Source organism: Silene latifolia, chromosome 9 (assembly GCF_048544455.1).
Source record: "Silene latifolia isolate original U9 population chromosome 9, ASM4854445v1, whole genome shotgun sequence".
Taxonomy (NCBI): domain Eukaryota; kingdom Viridiplantae; phylum Streptophyta; class Magnoliopsida; order Caryophyllales; family Caryophyllaceae; genus Silene; species Silene latifolia.
Window position 1 is genome coordinate 3,118,315 of NC_133534.1, and position 15,695 is coordinate 3,134,009.

A 15,695-nucleotide genomic window follows, 5' to 3' on the forward strand; every position below is an offset into this window, starting at 1 on the left:
ATAATCTCTGAATTCTATGTATATCATATAGTTTTGGTCACATGCTTACATGAGATGATTAAGGAACAAAGGATGCTTCTATTACACTTCAAGAATGATATTAACATTTACTTAGGATTAAATAAGATTGGATAGTTAATGTAGATGATCTTAGGTTTGAATTCGATCACTATTATATTAGTGTAGTGACTACGAGTCCCCTTTTTGATAAGAAAAAATAAAGTTTGCATTTGTTTTAGTTTTAGGCCAAGTTTTTTCTAACTTAATTTTAACTTATTTCAGTTCTGTTCTGTTCATGTTCAGATTCTGTTTAACTCATCTTTTCACTAAAATTAATTCTTACTTCAATTGCATTCAGAGTCACCGCAACTCCATTTGGTTTGTATCAGTTCAGCTCAACTCAATTCAATTCAGCTCATTTCAACCGAAAAGAATAGAGTCTTATTGGTAAATTGGTAATGTAATTGAAGTTATTGGAGAATCTTAGTTATGTCAAGAAAGGATCCGATTAGTTATGACTCATGTTGACCACTTACAATCAGAGACTTAGAGGTGATAAAAGGGTCAGTCAGGTCGAGTTTGAGTTGGCTCGGGTTATATCGGCTTAGATCAGTCTACCTTTTCGGGTTCGGGTCGAATCGTTATCAGTCAGGTCATTTGTATTGGGTTTGGGTCAGTTCGTTGTCAAGCCTGGTTACTTTATCGCATTATTTCAAATTTTCACCATTAAATTTAAATTTTAACTATTATTTGGTTTAATTAGGTCATTATTAAGTCAAATATATCAATCTAAATACTAAATCACTTTCATTTTGGTTAATACTAAGTTTAATAATTGTTGAGTCATCAATTTAATTGATCAATATCGGACGGGTCACTGATTATGGGGTCGTGTTGATTTCGGTTTGCAATATTCTCGAGTTCTATCGGTTCGAGTTTATTCGAGTTCGGGACGAGTCAAACTTGTCAGCTTTACTTACAGTTAATCCACTTTGACTCGGTGGCTTAGCATAGTATTCACGCGTTTTTTAGATACGTGTTTTTCTTAAGCAGATCGTGAAGCAATATTAATGTAGCTTGGTCTCCGGTCCACCATTTTAACTTTTTATTTAGTCTTGGATCTACATAATTTGATCCAGTCCGATCTGATCATGAATTAATGAACACCCATACCAGTATACCACCACCTTCAAAAGGGGTTTAACATTAACATAAAATTTTCAGAACATAATTTACTTTTAACCTTATCAAAATACTTTTAACTTTCACATCCAATATGCATTTAATCAAACAACAATCTTAATTCTCAATCATGAATCATGCATGCATGAGATAATCTTCCCTCCAAACTCAAAAATTTGAATATTTTGGAGATTGATTGATGTGAGTAAATGTAAAAACAATGCACCATACAATTCGTGACTTTAACCGCACCAAATTCATGTGTAATGCGTTTCGTTATGCATTGTTTCAATTGAATGCAATTTTGCGATTTGTTCTTATTTGTATGGTTTGTTCTCATTTATATCTTCGTTTAGGGACATGTTGATATAAAGTTGTAGGACGATATATACGGTTGGACCACCCTACCCTTATTGTTAAAAAGGTTGATAGTAGACATTTTAACGCGCTGTTGGCAATACATATATATTGAGTAATTTTTAGGTAAATCGGTTTTACAATAAAAGAATGTAAAATATACAAAAAAGGCAATGGTGACCTTATTACAAAAAAAAACAAAATTACAAAAAATAATAGTGTGTGGAATTTTCTTCAACACTGACTCAAACAAATAAAAAGTACTTCAACATTAAATTTTAATAAGTTATTAAAAGACCACTTTTATTTTACTCATTTAGTTATGTATTTTTTTTCGTATCCCTTTTATTTGTGAATTGTGATTGTGGTTCAAAATGTCTCTTTCATTTGGTACATGTTTTCATAATTATTGTAACTATTTTATATTGTAACGATTTTTATTAATTAGTACCCCGTTCATAGTATTAGTATTTATTATCGCTAAATGAGATACATACAATATTTGTAAGTTGAGGTATATAATATGTCTCATTTATGGAGGATTAAATCGTTCGTGATATTGGCTCCTCCCATCTTTCCCATGTCCTTCGCATTCACTTGTGCGTGGTGATTGTAAATGTGTGGGATTTCCTTTTTCAAGTGTTTTCTCAAAGCAAATGATTATCTAGTGTGTGGACAATATGGATAGACTTTTCCTTAGTGTAATATGTCTCATTCTGTATGAATGTATGATTTTTGTACACTTTTATAGTATGCAATGATTTTTTGTAGGTTAATTCCTTATTTATTGATTATTGATTATATTAAATACGGAGTAGATGTTTAATAACTAATTAAATGCCCAAATTATTATTTAAGACAGGTTAAATATGATAAATAAGACAAAAAGGGGATGCTTAAGTAGAGTTGTTCAGTGATTACCCGTCCATTCAGCCCGGCCCATCTGGCTCACAAAATAAACGAGTACTAACAATGAGTTTTAAGAAAAATACAAAGGCACGGGCGTACGGCCCACTAACTCGTCCTAAATCCGTTAACCCGCTTGTCTATAGGCCAAAAATTTAGCGTGAGTTCGGTTCATGTCCGACTCAATCCCTCATTTGATCACTTCATTCAATGTTTAGGGACTAACAAAAGTTTTGTCCTATATATGCAAATGAGAGTATATTTAACTGTTTTTACCTTAAAATAGATATTGTCATTTTTAAAGAGACAGTACACCGAATTAAATTAAGTGATTGTTTTTAGCAATAGGGTGAAATAATCTAATTTAGTAAATAGACAAAAGAAATTAGGTGAAGAATGTGAGTGCACAAGGTCCAAATTCCAAAAGAGATTGATAGCTAAATTGATGATGTTCTCGGCAGTTCTTTTCTTCCCACAAAACACAAAAAGACCTCATGATGTCTACCCGCGCGGCCTCTTATTCAATCAACCTGCGCCACCTCCCTTTTTTTTTTGTACTCTAGATAATTACACCTTGTATTTAATATTTTATTTATCCCATGAATGACAACGTCGGCTTAAAATGCTTTTTTTTTTTTTTTTTTTTTTCAATAAAGGGCGCGAATACGGCCTTCAGAAAAATTAACTAGCTATAATATGAGGAGTAGTATCTCTAAGTATATCTTTTCGGAGAATTGCACGCAACTTTGACGCCCTTTCGAATAGGAGGAGTAGTAGTTCTAATATGGAGAAATCTCGTCCTTTCGAGACCAGGCCAAAAATTCCGCAGTACATACCCCGTACTAGTGGTGGAGTTAGGAGAGCTAATAAGGGCGCTCGTCCTGCTGATGAATGAAAAATTCGAAGTTATTACTTAAAATTTTCCATTTTTTCCCCAGCTTAGCTTCCCTTAAACCATTACTTGTTCATTCTCGTTGAAATTTTGCTCCCCTGGTGAATTCAATTTCTGACTCCGCCACTACATTACACGAATGAAATTTTGTCATCGAAATGCTACTATATATGAAATACATAGCCCTCTAGGCTCTAGTTTGGTCGACATTAGTTAAATAATTTTGTAATGGGGATTAATTAATTCCTTATTAGTAGGACAAAACAAGGGGAGCCCAACTAATAATGTAGTTTGCGCTCCTTAATATAACCTTTTTGTGTAGTTTGTTGAATTTTGTCATCTAAATGCTACGATGCCTACGAGGCTACGAGGTTAGAAAAAAATAGATTTGAAGTTTGAATAAAGAATTTGCCCTACAACTCTTCGTGTAATAGCTAGCACTTGATTACTATTCCTCGTGTAATAGCTAGCACTTGATTACTACTCTTCGTGTAATAGCTAGCACTTAGTTTTTTGGGGCTTTGCCCCTTTTCGTACCAAAAAATAAATAAAAATAAAGCTTGATTAACTAAAAGTAGAATTTGTTCAATATTGCTAGATGAAGAAAAATCTAAATTGAAGTACAAATCACTTTTCTCATATTGTCTGTTTATTTTGATTGATTGCTATTAATATTGTCTTAGTAGATGATAATAAGTTATACTACTTCCTCCAAGTGATATGTATCTTCCCCTTTCTCTAATATATGTGAGGAGTATTTTATTGAAAGGGGAAGATTGATAAAACTTGGAGGGAGTATTAGTTTTTACTAGGGGGTGATAATAAGACGAGACAGCTCAGTAGCTCGAACTCGAGATCGATTAAAGCTTTGTCAAAGTTCGGCTCATGTGACCTTGGCTCGAGTTTGGGCTCGACTCGATAACTTAACAACTCGTGCCGAGGTAACATTAGGTCAGCTTGAAAAGGCCGCGAACGGCTCAAACTTGTGTGATAAAATAATATGTTATTCTTAATTTATATAAATATTTATCATGCAGGATAGATGAATCATTTCAACCAAAACCTTAAGGAGATGGTTGGAGTCCAAATATTATATTATTCCTATTATGATTTACGTCCCTCACTTGAATGTCCATTGGGCTTGAAGAGTGGTTAGTGCACAGCCACTCCCAAACCATGTGCTGAAATTCCACTTCGTGAGTTATCGGAGTTGTCAGAATTCGAACCCGTGACCTTTAATCACGCTAACTCTAATATCATGGCTTGTATAACCATATCCAATGTTTTTTTATTGATTTGCCCAATATTTTCATGTTACACCTCAAAATAGAACAGGTAAACAAATAACCAGAACAGATTAACTATAACATAACCGTTCTAGAACTTACTCTATTTTACCATGATTAGGTACAAAACCGTTGTTATAAACCCTTTCTAACTTTAGAATACTTTTCCGTTGCATACCGTGTGGGAGACTGGGCCCATTGGGTCGTAAAAAATTATTAGATTGGCCCTCCAAAGTTTAAGCCTCAACATCAAAACTACTTTTTAATCTACTTCCACATTTAATACCTCTTTTTTTTCTTTCTTTTCCACAATTTTTTCTGCAAAGCACTTTGTTATAAAGGATGATGAAGCCATCTAAAATTTAAGAATCCTATGCTTTATCGCAATTTTCATTTGCGACGGATAAAATTTAGCCATTTTACAATAAAATGTGAACATTTTTGGCAAAAAATTGGCAGTTTTATTGGTCGAAAATGACAATTTTAGTTATAATTTTTTATCAGTAAGGCCTGATATTTCGGTTTGAACTGAACTGAATTGACTTGAACTGAATGAAGCTGAACTGAAGTAAAAGTTAATTTGTGAATAGATGAGCTGAACTTAACTAAACCGAATAGAGTTGAACTGAACTAAAATGAGCTGAAATTAATTCTAAAAAAAAAACAAATTCAAATAATCACTTTTTATTATAAAATGTTGATATTTTTCTCGTCCTAAGTTTAGACCGTCTTAAGGAAGACTAGTTGATGGTTTATTAGATTCTTTTACTTAGTTATTATTATTGTAGTTTTTTAGTTACCTCAAGATTCCTACATCATCATCATCCTCTTATGGTTTATGTTCCCTACTACTTTATGTTATTTTATTTTGTTTTGTGAATAGAATTTGCATTTTGCAATGATGCATGACAACATAGATTATGTCTCTTTGTAGTAAAACATAGGACATTAATATAGGAGTTATTTAGTTGGGGGAAAATCTATCACCTAATTGTGTATTAACTTATACTTTGTACGTAACACAAGTACAAACTAAGGCCATGTTTGTTATTGTGATATTTTCACAAAACAAAGTCAATGTTTCCGGACAACATTTAGAGCATAGTAAATTCTCATAAAATAGTATGGGGGTAGTACTATAATTGATTTGTGTTATTCATTTCAATTGGATTATGATCAGTACATCTATCTATATTTCATTAATAGTGGTCGAGTCATAATTCACATGTAGAAAGGCAAAAAAGTTCAGCAGAGTAAATGTCAGTAATAAACTCGAAAAAAGTTTTAAAATTTTTGAAAATTTCAACATCCAGCAGGGGCGAATACCCCCTAGGCTCACGGCTCACCACTGGTCTCGTATAAAAAAAAACTTGGGAACCTAAACCCTAAACAACAGCCACATAACGTAGCTAAATAACCATCACCTCGACTCCTTATACTGAAGTCACCGAATATAAGACCTTGCTCTTTTCGCCTGAAAATAGTTGAACTGTTCTGATTGAAGTTGAAATAAGAGTTAATTTGACTAGTCTAGAACATAGTTTAACTGGGCTAAACTAAACTACTGAAATTATGACAAAAAAAAGAAAAAACAGGGCCTCAATTTTTTTCAACTGAAAAGAGTTGTATTGAATAAGTGTCACTTAAATCAAATTCATAAACATAATAAAAAAAAAACAATTTTTGTTCTTTTCAATTGAAAAGAGTTGAAGTGAACTGGAAAAAGCTGATTAAATAAGAGTTAATTTAACCAATATAGAGTGAACTAAAATGGGGAACGAGAAGAAACCTAGGAGTGGGGTGGCGAAGGTGAATGTTGATGCCGCTGTCTTGGAAGGAATTGGTGTAGGATGGGGATGTATTGGCCGTGACGAGCGGGGCAAGGTGCTATGGTGTGCGGTTACTCAACAACGGGACGAGATGGATGCGACAATGGCGGAAGCATGGACATCAAGATATTGAAATGGAGAGCGATTGCGTGGTGGTGGTGCACGACTTACAGCGAAGGGCTAGAGGACGAAGCGTTTGTTTTTAGTTTATGACGACATTTTTTCGATTTGTAATTCATTTATGAGTGTCTCTTTTGTTTTTACTCGTAGGAACAATAATAATTAAGGTCGCTCATAAACTGGCTCACTTTGGACCTTGGCTAGAGGGTCGTCGCAGCTGTGAATCCACGATTCCACTGGAGGTACTTTGTATATATGGCGGATCGTGATTCTAGATTAATAGATCAATTCCTTTTAGGGTTTGCTTCAAAACAAAAAAAATTGGGCTGAAATTATGGCAGGGAAAAGAGGGCCTAAATCTTCTTAACATTTCACAATCTTATTTTTTTTTTTCAGAGTTTGTCTTCCTTTATTCTCCTTTGCCAGTTAACAATGGAAGTAAGTGCAATCAACTGATGAGGTACGGGTACCCCAGAGAATATGGGGCATATTTGTGATAACCTTAACAATTTGTGTCAGTAATAGCACTACTGCCTGCTTCCCACCCTACTCATCATCACTTTGACCAACATTTCATTTATATTTACATTTACGATATTGTCTATATAATATAGTTGTAGTATATTAGTAATATGCATGGTTGATATTTGAATATTTGATACGTCGTATATAGTAGCTCATAAATTAGGTCCTTATAATAAAGGGTGGGTCAAGAATTATAAATTTATAATGAATAAATGTTACTTAGTTCAATTTACAAACATAACATACAAAAGAGCGAGTTTTAGGATTCGTTGAATATAGAAATAATTCGTTAATGAATTTTCACTTAACTTCTCTATAATCAGGTTTATCGGTTTAGTTCCCGTTTATGTGTTAAAAAGAAAGACACACTAGTCCATACACCGTACCTTACATACTCGTCATTGCAGATCATACAATAAAAGTAAAACTAACATGAGATTAGATTGCTATATGTATCCGGTGATTTTATATAAGTTTTTTTTTTAATTTTGAAAAATGCTCTCGTGGACCAAGACTAGTGAGAATTCTTGTCATCTTGTGTAAAACGGTTTTGCATAACTAATATTGTAAAAGCACATATAACTTAATTAATTATCCCCATTAAAATAACTTTCATCACTAGCTTCCATGTTTAGGTGAGAAGGGTAGAGGGTTTTTCCCGTTTTATTGTAAATCGGTTTTATAAGAGACTTACTGATCGACTCGATTATTAGGTTGTGTGGGTTTGCTACTTGATGTTTGCACTTTGCAGCTGCATGATACGACATTTCATTGACATAAACAAAGAAGGCAGTTTAGACATGGCAATTCCTTGTACCATTTCAATTGAGAATAATGTAACATATCCTTTAGAAAACATCCATCATGTTTATGTTTCTGGAAGCTGGCCTCACAAATTAAAGGACATGAAGGGTATATGGCATATGCTATCATTTCACTTAGTCTATGAGAATCAACAATAGAAATAAAAAAATTAAGAGAAGAGAATGTAGAAATTCCTATGTGCCTAGCTAGTATTCAAGGAGTATCCATTGGCACGGGTTCTCATTTGTGACAGTCACAAGTTTGTGCCGACATTCTAATATCCGATTTAAATAATGTTAAAAGGAAAAGAGTATTATGAGTGGTGGCAAGCTTGTTACCGTCACAAGCAAAATTTGTTGATCCATTGGCGACCATGCAGTTAATTTTTTTCCTCAGTTCAATTGTTATTATTAGTCTTGCTTAAGATCACATTACTTAACACCCATAACCTTTTTTTATTATTATTTAAGCTCTATTTTAATAGGGTGTGAGAAAAGACAATCTTAAAAAAAAAAATTGTGCAATTATTAATAGACGAAATTGTTTTTGTTTTTGTTTTCAAGAAAAAATGCTGTATAGAGCATTTTATACACAAGACTAGTCCAATACAAATCGCTCTACTAAATTTCATAGTAATATTTTATTTTGATATTCAAATATTTTATATTGATAACTTACATCTTTGAATATTTATCTATATTCATCATTACTCATTAGATTGTCAAAAAAAAAATTACTCTTATAAATTGTTAGAGTATAAAACCGATCTTGGAACTCCAACCATTAGTTTTAAAGCTTTTGGTTGAGATAGTTTTTGAAATGGTATCAGAGCCAGTGTGACCAAAAGGTCATGGGTTCGGATCTCATCCCCCTCAATTCTAAAGTGGAATATTAAGCAACAAATTAGGGGAGGCCTGCAGTTGCATCCGCAATTCAAGCCCAACGGGCATTCGTGTGAGGAGGCGTGTTAGAGTATAAAATCGATTTTAAGACTTCAACCATTAGTTAAAACTTGTGTTCAGATGATTTCTCAACATAGGTTAAGCGTTGAATGTTGGTTATTCGATCTGATTCTAAGCTCATCCCGTGACATAGAATGATCTTATAAAAGAGTTTACCCGAAAACCGACATTTGAGGCTGTTGGTATGCGATAAACCAGTCTCGGACGAAAATCGGATAATCGTTGAAATTTGCTTAATGTTTGTTATCTGATGATGAAATTGAATATGGTAACTCCTGAAGCGACTGATGCGTGTATTTTATATAGACTTTTTGTACCGTATTTGCACGCATCTCTATGCATTTTGTGTAGTGTTTAGCTACAAATGTCCCCCGAATAGTCTACTTTGGTTTGTCTTGTATTATTTGCAGGTATGAACCATAGATGAGCATAATCAAGCTTAAAATTTGTCCCTATACATACATTTTGGAGATGAGTTGAGTCGGAGCTTGGAAACTACTAATTTGTGATGCGCATAGAAGTAAGGTAGTTAGGCGAGCAAAGGAAGAGCTTCATATAACTAGTGCCTACTTTGAAGAGCCATAACTCGAGTTCTACAAATGATAATCAAGTGATTCAAATTGGAGATGAAAGCTTGTCCTGTTAGCTTTCCAACGCCACCGAAAACGCTCTATTTGTCCCAGTAACGAAGAAATCAGGACGCCGAGTTTGGGATGCGGATGTTTCGCTTGATATTATTTCTTTGATTGTGGCCGATTTGCGTAATGAATAAATAAGCCCGTAGAGTTTTTTTTCAAAAAAAAATAATTAAAATAACTTTCATCAATCACCACTTTTCATAATAGGGGTATTAAAGATATTTCGTTAAATAGTTTTACAATGTGTAAATTGTAAAACCGTTTTACCGCAGACGTGAACTCCAATACTTATCGATGAATTCCTTTTACAGTTCAGCAACTTTTTTCAAAAAAAAAAAAAAAAAACCTCTTACGTAAGGCTTTTATGCGTGGACTGTGTCATGAATTTATTAAGGGTTTCTATTGGGCTGTCCCAATTCTCAAGTCACAATTGCAAGCCCGCTTGGTAATTGGTGAATACAAGACACAAATTGTTCTATAGGATTGTCTTATAACATAAGACCAGCCCATAATCAAAAAGCCCAAACAATTAACTTATAACTCACCTTTTTAATCAAATAACCAAAAGCCCAAAAAAATTAGTTAATAAACTTATAAAAAAATTATTTTATTTTGATAATCTAGAGTTTTGTATTAATAAATTGTATATTTAAATATGTTAGTTTTTATCATAAAATGTCGTGTTGTTAAAATAAAATTAAATATAAATTAAATTAAGTATTATTTTTGGGCTACTCTCCTTTTGGGCCAGTCCTATGGTATAGGACGGTTACGTAGTCACATCTTTTCAATAAAGCCCAATAAAAATCTCTCTTATTAAAGCCCAATTACAATGTTTAACCCATGTAGCTGGTCTGGCTATCGTGGGCTCAACCATTTAAAGCCCATAGATTTTTTTTGGTATATCATCCGATTTAGTTCGAATTCGATGCAGATAACATTTCAGGTAAAATTCTTCCTCATGAATTTTTACACGATTTCAGTCTTAGGTTTCAAACTTGAGAACTCTAATAACACTTATTTATTGGGAGGGCTTTTTTTTGTGTGACGACCTCTCAACGTCTCATATCTACTATAGCTATGTTTACGCTAGTATTGATTTTGACGTAAAAGATTAACTAATAGGTCGTTATATTTACGCTGGATCGGGACTCGATAGAATGGTCTTATGGTAAGACCGTCTAGAGAACAATCAATGTTAAAAGTACGTTGAAATGCCACAAATTGGGGCTTTTTGAGTTTCAGTCAACAAATCACATAAACTTGAGTTCACATTTAGGGATGTGGTTCGAGTTATTTGCATGGTCTGTAAATTCATTCCCATGCTTGATTGAGGTATTTCAACCTTCTTAAATCTCATACCCACATCTCGTCTATGTTTTCATACTCGATTTTTTCACCATACAATCTTAAAATGAAAACAATTATTAGCATGTATGAGGTTATAAGTCAATGCTTTTACAAAATCAAATTACATTTCATTCCATTTCAACCCTTTAAACCAAACTTCTTTATCATTTACCAGTAATAATTTACTAATTCTACTAATAAAATCTGCAATCACTCCTCTTTCTTATTCTCCTATTACCACCAAAGATTTGCTACTGAATATTTGATGTTTTCGAAACTCGGTAATACAAAAAAAAAAAAGGTTTCTTATATAGCTTGTTCTCTTGGACTGTAACTTTTTTTAAAAAAAAAAAAAAAAAAACTGAATGTATAGCATTTTAACTTTTTTCTGATTTGAACTTATAAAATTGAACTTATATAATCTGAACTCAACTTATAGGAAAAATGTGTATGAATTAAATTGAATTTATAAAATATGAAAAAAAAAACTTATACTCCCTCCTATTCTACATACCCGTCCTATTGTGAAAATGGTATAAGAATTAAGAAAGTGAGTTTAGACCATATAAAACGGATAATGGGACAGTTATATGAATAGACGGAAATGGAATTGAATTTGGACCACACAACACTTACCAAAAATAGACAATGGGACAGTTACCCGACTAGACGGAAATGGACAATGGGACGATTATCTGGAATAGGAGGGAGTATAATACTCCCTCATATTCACTAAGTTCTTCCACATTACTTTTTGGGTAGAATTTAGTGGTATGGTGATATGTGGATGTAAATGAAAGTAAGAGAGACAATGTGGGGTCATTAGTTATGATAACCACAAATAATATACTCCCTCCTATTCTCCATATTGTTCCCCTTTGTTGGGGGCACAAGAATTAAGGAGGGAAATAAAATATTAATTGTGAGTTGGGTGGGGTTTGATTATAGGAGAGAGGAATGAATAAAATAAGGAATTGTGAGTTGGGTGGGGTTTGGTGATAGGAGAGAGAAATGAATAATTAGGAATTAAATAAGAAATTGTGAGTTGGGTGAGGTTTGGTGATAGGAGAGAGGAATGAATAAAATAAGATTAAAAGTTTCCAAAAAAGGAAAGGAGAACAAAACCTGAATAATCCGTTTTAGGAATAGGGGAACAAAATGGAGAATAGGAGGGAGTACTAGGAAAGAAGAACATCTTTGTAAATTTGCCATTTTAGGAATTGTAGAATATCTTAGAGAATAGGAGGGAGTATGGATTTTTTTTGACTGAATTTATGTAATTTAAAGTAAACTTAAATAAAACGACTTTAAATTCAAAAGAACAAGAACTTGATTAGTCTTTCATGAGGATTTTGATTAATCCCGTCATGCTCGCGACTCTCGAAAAAGTGAGAGGGGACAAGGTGGGGCACCCCCATGTGCTTCCCACTCACCTCTCAATGGGCATTTTGTGAGAGGAAACGGTATCCTCCACAGGCTTGTGACGGATATCGCCGTCACAAATGAGAATTTGTGAAGAACACAAAATCTCATTGAAGACGGCACGTATTCGTCACTTTGGAGTGATGGATACCATTTTCTCTCACAAATGACCCAAATAAAGGAGAGAAGGAAGCACATGGGAGTGTCCCACCTTGTCCCCCTATCCGTTTTGTGAATGACATTACCCATCACTTGCTCCGACCCGTTTTCAGCAAGACTAACTGACAAGAACTTAGACAAGTGGAGAAGAAAAAGATCATTTTAACCAACTCCTTACAACCACCTTTCCTATGTTCTCCCCTTCTTCCCCTTTTCCTTCACCATGAGAGAAAAAAACATAGTTTGAGAGAGAAACACACACCCACAAAAACTTTTTGTTATATATATAAATATAATAATATATACCTCTTGAATTATTATTTATATAACAATAATAATTAACAATACTAAACACTACTTAGAGAGATAAACACAAACACAAACTTTTCTTTTTCTTTTTATTGCTTACTTACATAATAACCCTTCTTTCATTCATTCTAATTTCTCCCCATTTCTAATCATAGTCCTAATAATCATAATTAATAAACAAAAAAAATAGTTAAAAACCCATAAAATTTCCATATTTTTAACAATTTTTTTGGTGTAATTTCATCATTAATTATTAATTATAAATTATTATTAATATTATTGCTTGCCCAATCAATCATCTATCTAATCCAATTTGTAAGTCCCATCTCTTTCTTTCCATTTTTTATCATTTTTTTTGTTACATTTTCTATTTTGGGTAGATCTAATTTTCCCAAATTGTTGATGTTCTTGAAAAAGAGATTGGATTTTTAATCATGTTTTGTGTTTTTTAAATTGAAATCAAATTCGGGTTATTGATTTAATTGTGTAAATTTATGATCTGAATTTGATTCATCTGTTTTTATGGGATTTTATTGTTTGCTTGATTGATTTAATTTATGTTATGTGATTAACTAACTGAAATAATTGATTTTTGAAGTTAATTATAGTCAAGAAATGAAGAGTTTTTGACAGTTTCATCTTTGATTTAATTAATAGATTCAGATCGTATGTTCATTTTCTGTTATTAGTTGCTCGAGTTTATGTAATAATTAAGAAAAAAAATTGATTCTTGTAACTCATTTGCTATGAATTTGTTTAATTGATAGGTATTTTTGAGATTTGGGTGCCTCAATTTGTTGTGTTTTTTTTTGGGTCATTGATTCATTGTATGGAGGGAGAAAAGAGGATAATTTGATTGAATTGGAGTGAGTAGAATCGAATCGGAATCGAGATTTGGATTGATTTGAGTAGGGTTTGGTGTGTGTGAAAAACTGTTGTTTCCCTCATTGGGTTGAATACCTTAGATATGTTGGAGGAGAGACCTTTTTTGATTTCAAGAACATTAGCTAGCTCTTGTGAGCAAGAAAGTAATTGGAGGAGTTACATGACTTATCGAGTTGAAGTCGATGTTTCCAATGGGAAACGTCGCTTTGAATTCGATATTGATGAGGAAGGGGGGCTGAGGAAAGCATCAAAGTTGTGTGATGATGAGGAACGGCGTTCTAAAGCTGAATTTGATATGCTCACATTGACTCTAGCTACCCCGGTTCATCATAGTGATGGCCAAGGTCAAGTTGACGATCAGGATGACATGGATTGCCTGATTCAACCTTTAGGCCGTGACATTACTATTAATTGCCTCCTCCATTGCTCGAGGGCTGATTATGGTTCAATTGCCTCTTTGAACCGGAGTTTCCTCTCTTTGATTAAGAGCGGTGAGTTGTATAGATTGAGGAGGCTTAATAAGGTCATTGAACATTGGGTTTACTTCTCTTGCCGCCTCCTTGAATGGGTAGCATTTGACCCGGCTACCCAACGTTGGATGCAATTACCAAGGATGAACTGTAACGAGTGTTTCAGTTGTGCTGATAAGGAGTCGTTGGCTGTTGGCACTGAACTCCTTGTTTTTGGGACGGATATGATGTCCCATGTTATATATAAATATAGTATTTTAACAAATTCTTGGTCGTCGGGTATGAGCATGAACTCTCCTAGATGTTTATTTGGGTCTGCCAGTCTTGGTGAGATTGCAATCTTAGCCGGTGGCTGTGATTCACAACGCCGCATTTTTAGCTCGGCTGAGCTTTATGATTCCGAGAAGCAAACCTGGGTGACTCTTCCAAATATGATTAAACCTCGGAAGATGTGCTCTGGTTTTTTTATGGATGGGAAGTTCTATGTGATTGGTGGTATCGGAGGCAATGAACAGGTTTTGACTTGTGGTGAGGAGTTTGATCTGAAGACGAGGACATGGAAGGAGATCCCCAACATGTCTCCTGGGAACCATAGCACTAACCCTGAGAATGGCAGATCGTCCCCAACTGAGGCCCCACCACTGGTGGGTGTTGTAAATAACGAACTGTATGCCGCTGACTATGCTAACATGGAGGTCAGAAAATACAATAAGCAAAAGAATTCCTGGTCGACTGTGGGAAGATTGCCTGAACGCGCTGGGTCGATGAATGGGTGGGGCCTAGCATTTAGGGCATGTGGGGAACGACTGATTGTTATTGGTGCATCCAGAGGTCAAGGCGAAGGAATCATAGAGATTAACTCCTGGGTTCCTCGTGGAGGTCCTCCTGAATGGCGTATGCTAGGAAGGAAACGATCAGGAAGTTTTGTTTATAACTGCGCCGTGATGGGATGCTGAAACCCCTGCTGACGGGTATTTTTCCTGCTGTTCTATTTTTTTTTACAATTTTCGCTTTGATAGGGGAGGACGAGGGAAGAATCCCTATTATGCTAGGGATTCAATTAATGTTTTTCTTAGTGGTTTTTGGGATTTCGTCCCTTTAATTCACAGGATGAATATTTCTTCCATTTAGCTCTCGTCCTCCCCGATTTAGTAACCTTGTGAAAATTTTCGACTTTTGTTGTGTAGCACAGAAACAAATTTAATAATTCAATACATGAATAGATCTACTTTTATTTCTAATCGTTGTTTTTCCACCTTTTCCGGTGTATTATCGTTGCCAATGATTTCATACTATTCAGATTGACGTGTCTCCGAAAATTTATTCCTAGTGATTTATGACCAAATCCTCCCCTTATGGGAAGTTAGAAAGAATCCTATAATGCTTGCATTGTATGGAGTCCTATAAAAAGATATTCATATTCCCTTCACCATTAGCCAATGACATATATGTGGTGGTGTCTTGTAAGAATATGTTCTGGGGTTTACATTTTTCGGCTTTTTCATCAAATAATATGTTCAAATGGGAACATATAGTAGGAAAAAAGCATATGGTATTCTTGTTAGTGACGTACAAAAACTGCAGTGGTATTCTTCACGT

At 34.2% G+C, this 15,695-nt stretch overlaps 1 protein-coding gene across 1 annotated transcript; it reads left to right on the forward strand.

Annotated features, from left to right (window-relative positions):
* Positions 1 to 12,743: 12,743 nt before the first annotated feature.
* Positions 12,744 to 15,337, forward strand: LOC141598717 (F-box/kelch-repeat protein SKIP11-like). Its single transcript, XM_074418463.1, has 2 exons — positions 12,744 to 13,056; positions 13,509 to 15,337. The coding sequence occupies exon 2, from the start codon at positions 13,709 to 13,711 to the stop codon at positions 15,050 to 15,052; it is 1,344 nt and encodes a 447-aa protein (XP_074274564.1). The 5' UTR covers positions 12,744 to 13,056; positions 13,509 to 13,708; the 3' UTR covers positions 15,053 to 15,337.
* Positions 15,338 to 15,695: the final 358 nt, after the last annotated feature.